Source organism: Dysidea avara, chromosome 1 (genome assembly GCF_963678975.1).
Source record: "Dysidea avara chromosome 1, odDysAvar1.4, whole genome shotgun sequence".
Classification (NCBI taxonomy): Eukaryota; Metazoa; Porifera; class Demospongiae; order Dictyoceratida; family Dysideidae; genus Dysidea; species Dysidea avara.
Window position 1 is genome coordinate 2,046,993 of NC_089272.1, and position 13,341 is coordinate 2,060,333.

General features: G+C 39.4%; 1 protein-coding gene across 1 annotated transcript in view; it reads left to right on the forward strand.

Moving 5' to 3' along the window:
* The first annotated feature begins 1,610 nt into the window (after window positions 1–1,610).
* Window positions 1,611–13,341, forward strand: part of LOC136252524 (uncharacterized) — a 67,714-nt gene continuing 55,983 nt past the window's right edge. The window contains exons 1-7 of the mRNA XM_066044985.1: window positions 1,611–1,720; window positions 2,340–2,461; window positions 3,324–3,696; window positions 3,888–4,016; window positions 6,556–6,777; window positions 6,919–7,067; window positions 7,299–7,410. Of these exons, the coding sequence (XP_065901057.1) occupies window positions 2,346–2,461; window positions 3,324–3,696; window positions 3,888–4,016; window positions 6,556–6,777; window positions 6,919–7,067; window positions 7,299–7,410 (1,101 nt within the window). The 5' untranslated portion in view covers window positions 1,611–1,720; window positions 2,340–2,345. The remainder of the gene's footprint in view (window positions 1,721–2,339; window positions 2,462–3,323; window positions 3,697–3,887; window positions 4,017–6,555; window positions 6,778–6,918; window positions 7,068–7,298; window positions 7,411–13,341) is intronic.

A 13,341-nucleotide genomic window follows, 5' to 3' on the forward strand; every position in this document is an offset into this window, starting at 1 on the left:
ACACAAAATTTGACCCATATTTTGAATTTTCAGTGAATAGCTATATATAACATTTGATCATGGTTAATTGCCTGCATCGAATTTTGCATGAGTGCAGCTAAAGTATCTGGTGGAATTTTGAAACTAAGAGAAAGTTAATCAGTGTAAGGAGTCAAGTGTTACATCATTTGTTTGCTGGTATGAAAATGTGTCAAAAAGGTACCTTTTTGTAAATTCGGTTACATATAGTATAGGTGTGTGACCATAGTAGCACAGCAGCTGATCAAACTTTAGCTTTTTTGTATGTATGTGTGTTGTGTGTGTGTGTGTGTTCACATTAATTTTACTCTAGTAGGGACACCTTAAAGGTCATGACATTATTGTTCCATCTGGTGTTCTCTAATTTGGAGCCGTCGGGATATCCCTCCAATATTCACAGTATAGAGGTTCCTATGTATGTAGTACATTAATAAATGTCTTATAAAAATGTACCTCCACAAATAGTTTTGTGATTAAGTAGTGAAGTTTGCATGCACTGAATGAAGCTTAGTTCATATGTTTTCTTTGTTCTCATAGGTGCATACTTTTATCAGAATAGTTGTCAATACATTTGAAATACAGTAGGTACACTATCTGTTTCATTGCATGTTGTTAGAGAGTATAGCGGAGGGAGAAATGCCATTATAGTCTTGCATGCCAAGGAATTTTGTACAGTTATTACTGACTGATAGTGATAGTAGCTACAGTGAAATAGGGCCACACCTATGTATGGTACCCAGCTCTAGGTGGCCGACCTATTATTATTAAGGTTTTCACAAACCAACATCTGGCTAGTTTCTGTAACAGCAAGTAATATTTCACACAAGTATGAGTTCAGAGTAGAATATATATCAATGATTACGTATACTCCAATGAGGTACAATGGCTGGTAGCCTGGTACAGGCATGAAGTATCTATATAGTGCCAGAACTATATAGACACAGCTTTTGACAGCTAAATTAGGTAGGTACTTAGGAGCAGCAACTTATTTCAGTGATACCTAGTTGACTGGCTGTTCAGCTGGCCTCTTCATTGAGGGAATATTTTGTTGTGGTCACTGGCCTTTGGAGGTGGCACTATTTGGAAAACGCATCTGACTTTCACTATAACAAGGTGGCCTTATTAATGAGGTAGCCACTAAGTGAGATTTCACTGTATTAGCAATCACTAATCATTGAGAACTGTGTAGCTAATCAACATGACAAACTTGTTGATGGGTTGACTTAAAATAGATTGCCTTTAGTAGCTAGAGGGTATTCCATCTAGCTTGGGAGAAAAAAAAATCAACATTGCTGTTATAAATCATCAGTTTTGCTTAATGTGTCTGTCTCATCCTCAAACACTCATGTGTAGACCCGGTAGCTATGGCTCTAGCTATACTGACTAGAGCAGTAGCTAGAGTAATTGGGATTTTTATTTAGCATGCACATCAGCACTGAAACAGCACTTCTTAAACTATATCCCTCATCTGGTTTAGCTAGTTATTTAATAAACACATTTAATTTTTAACATGTCGTGTGCAGATGCGTAATGCGCTGCGCGTCTACTGAGATTGAGTTTGTAAATTAAGCGCAGCTAGAAAGTATAGTTGTCATGGTTTCGCAATATTTAGGCGCTTCTTGTTGTCTAGATTTGAGCGCGAACTGTGTGATGGAAAGCGACTGCTTGTGGAGGTATCGTGTTTGTGCACACTAATTAGTAGGTAAGTACTGGGCGCTACTAATGTGTATACATCCAGTAGTTTGAGTATTTCAGACACACACTGCACGTAGTTCTGTAGCATTTTGTACTGTATGCACTTTGTCATTATGAACGTGTGGGGGCTGTATAAAGTTTAATGTGGGCGTTAGTATTCAGTGGACTGGACTACTGGACTGGAACGCCCAAGCATGAGCATAGCCTTCAACTGCCATGCTAGAATGGTCACACCGACACCTGTGTGCTACTCAGGTGCTATGAGTTGGTGCAGGCAGCTCCTCCTGGGGCAGGACTAGTAACCTGCAGGAGACTACCATGTCTCACAGGTGAAAGTGTGGTCACCTGATGTCCCACTTAGACTATGTAAAATACATGGACAGTTATAGATGTTATAGCTGAGTGGGCTGCTTCCCCAGTTGACATCAGCTCAATAGGTCCTCAATTAAATGGCTGGGTAGGCTAGAGCAATGCTTCTTGCTCAAGGAAACAACTAATTTGACACAACTGGGTATACCTTTCATTTACCAGAGCCATTTGGGTATGCTACTCACACGCACACACGTACCGTATTTGGTGTATACTGAGTACAAAGTATTGTATGTGGTGCTAATATATTGGTACAGTGATAGATGATGGAGGTTACAGCAGAGGTAGATGACAGACTGGTATGGATTGAGGAGAGGATCTGCTCAGCACTGGGTAGTGGAGATGAAGTGAAATTGTTGTTTAGTAACGAAGATAACAGGTAAGGGATAGTGTATGTCATGTCTTTAACCTTTAATAATAGTTAGACTTTGAAATACAGGCTTCAATGGAATTTAGGCCCTGTGTTGTAAAGCTTGGGCATTATAACTGTATTTTAAATTGCCTTGATAATATGTAAGCAAGTCACTTCCCTCTATCCTTTTATATGAATACCCATGTGTTGCCAATGTTATTGGCACATAATTTTTGTGTTTTGTATCCCTCAGAGTGTGGTCTTATATATAGTGACACTGGGATTTAGAGACAGTATTTTCAGCCAATTGAGTTTCTGTATCAAACTGTACAATGTGTGTGGTGCATGCCCACAGCCAAGCTGTGAGTGCACACCACTGTTTTTACTGAAGGTGTGGTACAGACCTCTGAAATTTTAATGGTGGGCGCTCTTTCCAATCTGTTGTACTGGTATTTTAAAAATAAGCTCTCATTAATGGCCAGTGTGGTGACAGGAGCAATGAAGTGTTTTGACGTGGATGTGACCCACAACAAAATATTCCATATACTGAACTAGCATTTGGTGTAAAACTTGATAGGGAATGAAATAGCTAAAAAGACACTTCTTTGTCATAGTTGTAGTATTCATACGTACAACTACAGCTATAGTATGGATGCTGGTCTGTGCTCAGTGAGCTCAGACATATGTGATAAAATATGATACCAAATATTCTGAAATGAGTTGCACAGTGTAGTGTTGCATAATTGTTACATAGATGTATAACGACTGTTTTACTGTTACATGAAGATACCTTGGTAGTTGGGACATGTACTGGTACACAACCACATGTATGCATCATGTGTGTTTGTGCTCTAATTTCACTAGCAAACATTGTATCTCTCTTCTCCAGGGAAGTGTTCTTACATTTCTGCAACAGTGGCGAGAGCAGGGTATTGTTTGTACAGCTACCTCCTCCAGATTATGATGGACAAGAAATTGATGAAGATTCACCTTGTGTTAGCTTACAGCCACCCAAACACATCTTAGAGAAGGCCATCCTTTTTGTGAAGTGTCTTCATGCCTCTAAACTGAGCAGAGAGGACATATCTAGTGAGGTGATTGTTACAGAGTGTTTTAGGAAACCATTGGATCACCTGGAGTTGATAACCAGAGAAGTGTACTTACCATTGTTAGCCCGAGGGGTGGGGGAACAAGGTGACAAGATGTTGGACATGCTGCATCGTCTGCTCAGTTTGTTACAAACAACTAGAGGCAATGTGGAGGTGAGCTATTATGTTATAGAATTAGTCTTCTGGAAAAGGATGCTGTGAAACTTGGACACCTTGATAAACAGGACACTTGTCCACAGTAGAATTCCCACTCCGTATGTTCATTCAAGGCCCCTTTACACATGGCTCCATATTAACAGGCTCCGTTATAGTTGGTATAGCTAGTAGTTATGCTGTACTACTAGGGTGATGTTGTGTTGCCACTACCTTCAATTGAAGTGTTAGCTGAAGCTGCTGCAGGCTCTCAGTCCAGGACTAGTATAGTGATACATGTACTGGAGTCATTTGTGGTTACTTGGATGAAGTTGATTAAGGTACTGTGTGATGGAACTAGTACTATATGTATCGATCTTTGTTGGCTTAGTTATCATTGGTAATTCTATCATCAATATCCTGATCCCCTGCCCAGCCAACCCTAAGTTAATACATCTGTGGTTGCTATAGTGGCCTTCAATTGTTGTACCCCGATACTCTCTATTGTTTTTATCCTGTAATTGTACTTAAAGTACTATGCGTTGGTGAGATCAAAGCGAAAAGAGTGCTTTATTTTCCGTAATGCATTCAGTGTGCTATATTTTCCATTTGCGTCACAATAAAGTACAGTTATGGAAAATAAAGAACAGTTACGCATTGATTTGAAAATAAATACGAAAAACAAGATCACATGTGTAACATTTCTAATCTCCAAAAGTAGCCAAACAGATACTATTTGCTTGTATTACTACCACAACTGTACTACATAGACACTTACCCATTGTCTGATAGCTGAAAACTGACGCGGTTTGAATTCACAAAATGAATGCTCCAAGCAAGATGACAAGAAAGCACTCTAAACCAGTTAAAGCACTGCTACGCTTGTACAATATGAAAATAAAAGCACTCGGGCATGGTCTCGAACCTAATATAGCCCACGCTCTCGTGCTTTTATTTCATATTGTACGTGTGGTAGTGCTTTAACTAGTATATAGTGCTATATGTACAAAACAAATTTACTTACATGAACACTTAGTTGAGCTGACATACACAGAGTACTTCCCTGATGAGTACAGCCCATTTATTTGCAGCATATATCCATATAGAGATTAAACTACTCTAATAGAACGTGCATAATGCTCTCACTGCTACTGTTCTGATCACTCCAGAATATCTCAATAGTTATATAACAACTGTACTCGTTACAGGGAAGAATATCATACAGTATAGTAGTACTGTGTGTAGTGGTCATAAAGTTTTGACTAGCCAGCCTCCACAACAGCTTGACAGTATTGGTTAGAACACCAAATATGCTTCCAGAGCAATATCCCTATTTCTTTGGACTGATATCTTCAGCTGTTAATACTACAAGCTTTATTTCACCATCACTTAGACCCAACGTGCGCCTTTTCTACTGCAGCAGCTAATGTACTTACCTTTGTGTCCCATTTCTTTCTCCATCACTGCGTCGGTGTTGATTTGTGGGTATCAGGTAATGGCTTTGTTGAGTTAGCCTAATTATCACATTTATAATAGAATCATCCGTAATTCTGTAGAGTACTTTCTTGTGCTGTATATAGTACTAGATAGGACAGAACAAAGCAAAACAAAGAAAAATGGCCACTTCACTTTCGATAAATAATAATTAGGGCCCGGGAGGAGGTTATGACGCATTCAAGCCCACGTGCACTATGAAACACTAGTTGAAATATTTTTATTAAACACAGTGACACTACCTTTTGGAAGTACCAGATTGTACATCGATGATCCTATTATAATCATCTATAATCATTGTTACTGTTGGCATGAAAACTGTGACTGCCATGCATTGTCATCTCCATAAGCTCCATCTTACCATATCAGCTGAGTTTTTTCAATTGAGATTCACACTGTTGCAAACAACAATTAAAGTAGAACTGAAATATGTGACTGTCTCTGGGAAAACCGGTCTTATCGCCCATTTAAAAGTATCGAGAAACGTCGATTTTAAATATTCAGTGTGTTGTAGCTGGCCAATGGTGGTAGCTACGCATACCTAATTTTCACATGTTTCACAACAATTTCTTACCTTCCTGATCATCCACTGAAGAAGTAGTCAACAGCTAAGTTTCCCACCATTTTAGATCGTTTTTAAACCGAGGTTGTCTGTATCAGGCGAGCTCCAGAAGGGTGGGAGGCGGGGGCCCTGGAAGGCGGGCAAGATGGTGTTCTAAAATTGAAAAGAAATGTGCTGGGATGAATTAGACCAAGTTATAGGCCATTCAGGGCTCAGAACTGGCTAAAATGAAAGGAAATTTACAGCACAGGTCATTGTCCAACACCACGGAGCTGTACAGCCACACACAGCCATCTCCTGGTTGGCCAGGGCTCCATCAAGACCCCAGACCACTCGTACGGCTCGCCACTGTGCTCTAAAAAAGCAGCCAGCAAAAGCAGACCACTTTACTCTGGTCGACTGTGGTAGTAAAACTTGATAGTGCATTCATTAAGCTTTGTGTTTGTGTGAAAAAATCAAACTTCCTGTCTTGGGTGATAAGAACGGTTTTCGTAGATCCAGTCACATATGTATTGCACCCTGTCTTCCTCACAATTGTGTTACAAACATGTAAACAAACAAGTACAAGGATAATTGGGAACTTTGAATTCAAGTAGGGATGATGGAAATAAAGGTCATCTACACCTGTGGCTATATTAGTGGACCTTTAATCCCCTACTTCAGTCATGCTATTGGCTGGCTGTATGTTACTGAAGTAGGAATTAAATGTGCAGTAGATTTACATATTTGAGTAGAATTACAAGTGTAATTGACCTCCTTAGTTTCAATTTCGATGAATTTAAACTATGTGGTACTAGTAGTTACATGAAATTCTTATACTACAGTCAATACTACACAAGGACCCTAATGTGGTAGTGATGAAGACACATGATACACATCCTGGTCCTCTGGTAGAGTGTGAATATTGGGATCATCGACTGGTCATGTTAACATCACTAAAAGATCAACTGTCATCTCCTGTGGTCCGGAATATCCTTCGTAACTTGGAACAAACCCAGAGCACCTATATCAGCTCATTCTATACCTTACAGAAAGATATTACCAAGGTACACACAGTATACAAGTCATGAATATCTCTGTGACATTTGAAGGATTGTTTATAAAACAATTTTTGGTAATTTTTAAAAACACATGTGAAGCTTTCAAAAGCTTGATGGAGCATCCATTCACCATTTATTTACCCTCAGGCTGTGGATGACGCCACGGAGTGTATAATATTCCTGAACACCCTGAGGCCATGGGTGCGTCGTCTTCATGAGTCACATGACACTGATGATATCATCAGGGTATTCCCCCCACTATTACATATTGTACAACTGATATGGAGAAACTGCAAGTAAGTGAAGTACATGTTTGTATGTGTGTATGTACCCTGGAACCTGTTAATATAGACACTTGAGGACACTTATATAATTGAGACACTTAGTTAAGGTCCCAATTATCCCTTAATACCAGGAAAATCAGGACACCTTGAAAATCAGGACACTAGTGACCATATTAATATACATACAGGTTCCACTGTTGTAGTACACTTATAAGTCTTGTACACATTACATTGTTCATGTAGGTACTACAACATGGTGGTCAACTTCAACAGGTTACTGTGTCTGTTGTCCAATGAAGTGATGGTTAAGAGCAGAGATGTGGTTGGGTCACAATTGTTGTCTGACCCTGAACTGGTTAGTATGTATGTGTAGTGCGTGTGTTTGTGTGTTTGTGGTCATGAAATGGCACTAATCTGAAAGCCATATAATGGTTGCTGGATGGTGTACTGAAGGTCATCAGAGGAGGTTGGACACACACACATGAGTGCATACATTTTGTATTGAAAGTTTAACCAAACGCTAACCAAAGTTTTCACAAATACCATTCGAGAGTGTACTCAAGTTTAGTCTATTCAGCCGGTCTACCCCATTCAACTCCACTACTCCAGGCACGTAAATTGCTCTTGAAATCTACGGGGATCACATGTGTAGGTGTTTGCTGGGTAGAATCCATGTGTTATAGCCTTATGTACGTGTATTTTAGCACAATAATTGTTGAAGAAAGCAATGTACATGTTAACAACATCTCTCAAAAGAAGAGCAGATGCCGCTAGCTTGGCCTCACAGAAAATCGAACAGAGAATTAGAAACTCGCACATTCGCCTTGCAGTAAGAATTTGCTGTTCATCTTGAGAAGCACAAGGTAACATGGTGTGGATATTGCTAAACATTTCTTCTATCACTTTCTCCTCGTCACATATTAGAAATATGCAATTAACAGTAATAAATTTCAGAAGTGCTTATATCGTGTCCAACCTCCTCTGGAATGTCATGATGGTTATCCTTATTCTTGTTTCCTTATTTGCAGTGTTGGGACAGTTACTTTTTAAATGTACCTAGTTACATATTACATATCAAGACACACGGTAGTGTGTCGTGCGGCCCAAGAAGCTGGCGCGCCACACCCGTGAGTATATTGACAGGAAGAACGAAAACGTCATTTTCACACATTTGTATCTCGGTGATCACTTATCTGATTGGAACCAAATTTGCTACACAGTTGCCCGCCAGCCAAGGGAGTCTACATTCCAAATTTGAAGGAAATCGCTCCAGCCATTTCCGAGATACGAGCTGCCAAAGTTTCGTTTTTTTTTCTTCGTTTTTTTTTTCTTCTTCTTCTTCGTCTTTTCGCACACTTGCAAAAATTGCTATAACAAGCAAACGCGTACTCCGATCGCCTTGAAATTTGGCACACAGAAAGGGAGTCCAAAGGCGAATCCTAGCATCAAATTTGGTACAAATCCGATGAATGGTTCAGGAGTTATGACCGATTATTCGCGTAAAACAAGATCGATTTGTTGTCACGCCTACAGGGTAAACCGCTTCATGGAATGAGCTGAAAATTGCTATGTAGATGGAGTAACCATCGTAGGAGTGCCTTTTGGTGGTTTGAAAGGAATCGAGATAAAGACCACGGAGATATGACACAAAACCCAACCTGTGTCACAATTACGCGATCGATTTTTATGAATAAAAAAGTATTAGTTTTCACGCCTACTAGGCAAACCGCTTAGAGCAATGAGCTGAAAATCGGTGTATAGCTGGAATAATCTTCATAGAAAGTCCTTGCAGTAGTACAGAAGAATCGGATTACAAACCACTGAGTTATGATTCGAAAGCCAACTCCGTGTAGCAAATGCGAGATCGAGATACTCTAATAGAACAGTCACCCTAATAGAGCATTCGGCTAATTTATTTATTCCATTATAGAATTTTATTACATCACAAGTTATTCTGTAGGGAGTTCAGCTGCAAACAGTTAATCTTATAGACAGTTCAGCAAGAAGACAGTCACCATGTGGAGAGTTATGCAAATATATCACTATAGAGATTCAGAACATTACAAGTCACACTGAAGAAAGTTCAGCTATAAACAAGTCATGCACTGTGTAGAGAATTCAGCTACAATTAAGTCACTCTCTAGAGAATTCAGTTACACAGAATTCAGCTACACACAAGTCACTGTGGAGAGAGTTCAGCTACAAACAAATTACCCTTTAGAGTGATCAGCTACAAACAAAACACTTTGCAGGGTGTTCAGCTGCAACAAATCAACCTTTAGAGCAATCAGCAATGAACAAATCTACCTGTAGAGAGATAAGCTAGAAACAAATCACCCTGTAGAGAGTTCAGCTACAAAAAATCACCCTGTAGAGACATCAGCTAGAAACTAGACACAATGTAAGGAGTTCAGCTACAAGCAATCACCCTGTAGAGAGTTCAGCTACAAAAAAATCACCCTGTAGAGACATCAGCTACAAACTACACACAATGTAAGGAGTTCAGCTACAAATAAACCACCCTGTAGAGAGTTCAGCTAAAACAAATCAACCTGCAGAGAGATCAGCTACAAACAAATCACCTTTTAGATAGTTCAGCTACAAACAAATTACCTTGTAGAGAGATCGGCTACAAACAAATCAACCTGCAGAGAGATCAGCTATACACAATTCAACTTGTATAGAGATCAACTACAAACAAATCACCCTGTAGAGAGATCAGCTACAAACTAGACACAATGTAAGGAGTTCAACTACAAGCAAATCACCCTGTAGAGAGTTCAGCTACAAACAAACCAACCTGTAGAGCAATCAGCTAGAAACAAATCACCCTGAAGAGAGGTCAGCTACAAAAAATCACCCTGTAGAGATATCAGCTAGAAACAAATCACCCTGAAGAGAGGTCAGTTACAAAAAATCACCTTGTAGAGAGATCAACTACAAACAAAACACTTTGCAGAGAGCTCAGCTACAAACAAATCAACCTGTAGAGAGATCATCTAGAAACAAATCAACCTGCAGAGTGATCAGCTACAAACAAATCAGCTTGTAGAGAGATCAGTTACACACAAATCAACCTGTAGAGAGATAAGCTAGAAACAAATCACCCTGTAGAGAGTTCAGCTAAAACAAATCAATCTGCAGAGAGATCAGCTACATACAAATCACCATATAGATAGCTCAGCTACAAACAAATTACCTTGTAGAGAGATCGACTACAAACAAATAACCCTGCAGAGAGATCAGCTACACACAAATCAACTTGTATAGAGATCAGCTACAAACAAATCACCCTGTAGAGAGATCAGCTACAAACTAGACACAAAGTAAGGAGTTCAGCTACAAGCAAATTACCCTTTAGAGAGTTCATCTACAAACAAATCAACCTGTAGAGCAATCAGCTAGAAAAAAATCACCCTGAAGAGAGGTCAGCTACAAAAATCACCCTGTAGAGAGATCAGCTAGAAACAAATCACCCTGTAGAGAGTTCAGCTACAAGCAAAACACCCTGTAGAGAGTTCAGCAACAAAGAAACCACCATGTAGAGAGTTCAGCTGCAAACGAATCACCTTATAGAGAGTTCAGCTACAAACAAATTACCTTGTAGAGAGATCGGCTACAAATTAATCAACCTGCAGAGAGATCAGCTACACTCAAATCAACTTGTAGAGAGATTAGCTACAAACAAATCACCCTGTAGAGAGATCAGCTAGAAACTAGACACAATGTAAGGAGTTCAGCTACAAGCAAATCACCCTTTAGTGAGTTCAGCTACAAAACAATCAACCTGCAGTGAGATCACCTACAAAAAAGCACCTTGTACAGAGTTCAGCTACAAACAAATCAACCTGCAGAGAGATCAGCTACAAATAAATCACCTTATAGACAGTTCAGTTACAAACAAATTACCTTGTAGAGAGATCGGCTACAAATTAATCAACCTGCAGAGAGATCAGCTACACACAAATAAACTTGTAGAGAGATCAGCTACAAACAAATCACCCTGTAGAGAGATCAGCTAGAAACTAGACACAATGCAAGGAGTTCAGCTACAAGCAAAATCACCCTTTAGTGAGTTCAGCTGCAAACAAATCAACCTGCAGTGAGATCACCCACAAAAATGCACTTGTACAGAGTTCAGTTACAAACAAATTACCCTGTAGAGAGATCAGGTAGAAGAATTCACCTTGTAGAGAGTTCAGCAACAAAGAAACCACCATGTAGAGATTTCAGCTGCAAACAAATCATCCAGTAGAAAGATCAGCTAGAAGAAGTTACCTTGTAGAGAGTTCAGTTACAAAGAAACCATCATATAGAGAGTTCAGCTACAAAGAAATTACCCCATAGAGAGTTCATCTAGAAGAAGTCACCTTGTAAAGAGTTCAGCTACAAAGAAACCATCATGTACAGAGTTCAGCTACAAAGAAACCACCATGTAGAGTGTTTAGCTGCAAAAAATTACCTGTAGAGAGTTCAGCTAGAAACAAATCACCCTGTAGAGAGATCAGCTAAAAGAGGTCACCTTGTAGAGAGTTCAGCTACAAAGAAACCACCACATAAAGAGTTCAGCTGCAAATAAATCACTTGTAGAGAGTTCAGCTACAAGTAAATCCCCCTGTAGAGGGATCAGCTAGAAGAAGTCACCTTGAAGAGAGTTCAGCTACAAAGAAACCATCATGCAGAGAGTTCAGTTACAAACAAATCACCCTGTAGAGAGATCAGCTAGAAGAAGTTACCTTATAGATAGTTCAGCTACAACAATTCACCCTGTAGAAAGATCAGCTAGAAGAAGTCACCTTGTAGAGTGTTCAGTTACAAAGAAACCATTATGTAGAGAGTTCAGCTGCAAACAAATCACTCTGTAGAGAGTTCAGCTACAAAGAAACCGCCATGTAGAGAGTTCAGCCTCAAACAAACCACCTTGTAGAGAATTCAACTACAACAAATCACCCTGTAGAGAAGAAGTTACCTTGTAGAGAGTTCAGCTACAAAGAAACCATCATGTAGGGAGTTCAGCTACAAAGAAACCACCATGTAGAGAATTTAGCTGCAAACAAATCACCTGTAGAGAGTTCAGCTAGAAACAAATCACCCCGTAGAGAGATCAGCTGGACAAAGTCACCTTGTAGAGAGTTCAGCTACAAAGGAACCATCATGTAGAGAGTTCAGCTGCAAACAAATCACCTGCAGAGAGTTCAGCTAGAAACAAATCACCCCGTAGAGAGATCAGCTGGACAAAGTCACCTTGTAGAGAGTTCAGCTACAAAGGAACCATCATGTAGAGAGTTCAGCTGCAAACAAATCACCCTGTAGAGAGTTCAGCTAGACGAAGTCACCTTATGGAGAGTTCAGCTACAAAGAAACCATCATGTAGAGAGTTCTGCTACAAACAAACCACCATGTAGAGAGTTTAGCTGCAAACAAATCACCTGTAGAGAGTTCAGCTAGAAACAAATCACCCTGTAGAGAGACCAGCTAGAAGAGGTCACCTTGTAGAGAGTTCAGCTACAAAGAAACCATCCTGTATATAGTTCAGCTACATTTCAAGTCACCCAGTAGAGAGATCAACTGCAAAAAAATATCCTGTGGGGAATAATGGGCATGTAATAAACATATGTATATAATTTGTATAATTACTAATAAAATCAAAAACAATTGAAGCATTAAAAATCTTCTTTAAGTTCTTTTCTTCTTCCTGTGGTAAAAAAAAAAACACATGGGTTAAAAAAGCCCCAAAGCCAGCCATAGGCCGGCTTTGCAGTATACAAATACAAAAAGAAGTGATATCTAATCAAAAACAGCCAAGCTGTAAAAAAAGGTGCGGCCCCCAAAAAGGCCATGGTGAAAAAAGATGTGAAATCCAAGGTGGCGGCCAAGAAATGGCTGTGATGGTAGGTTAATGGTTACATTTTAATAACGACAATTCAGGTGAATTTTGTGCTGCTTGGTCTTGGCACCAAATTCACCTGAATTGTCGTTATTAAAATGTAACCATTAACCTACCATCACAGCCATTTCTTGGCCGCCACCTTGGATTTCACATCTTTTTTCACCATGGCCTTTTTGGGGGCCGCACCTTTTTTTACAGCTTGGCTGTTTTTGATTAGATTATTTACAACAGAACTATTTAGTTACAGTTATATATTACCCATAAAATAAAGTAACTGTAATAATATTACATATTATATTACTTTGTGTCCACAGCCTTAAGCTGTCACATGTGAAACTACCACCTTATCACATGACATGATTGCGTTGTTGGACAATGTGTAAATCTTGGTTATAA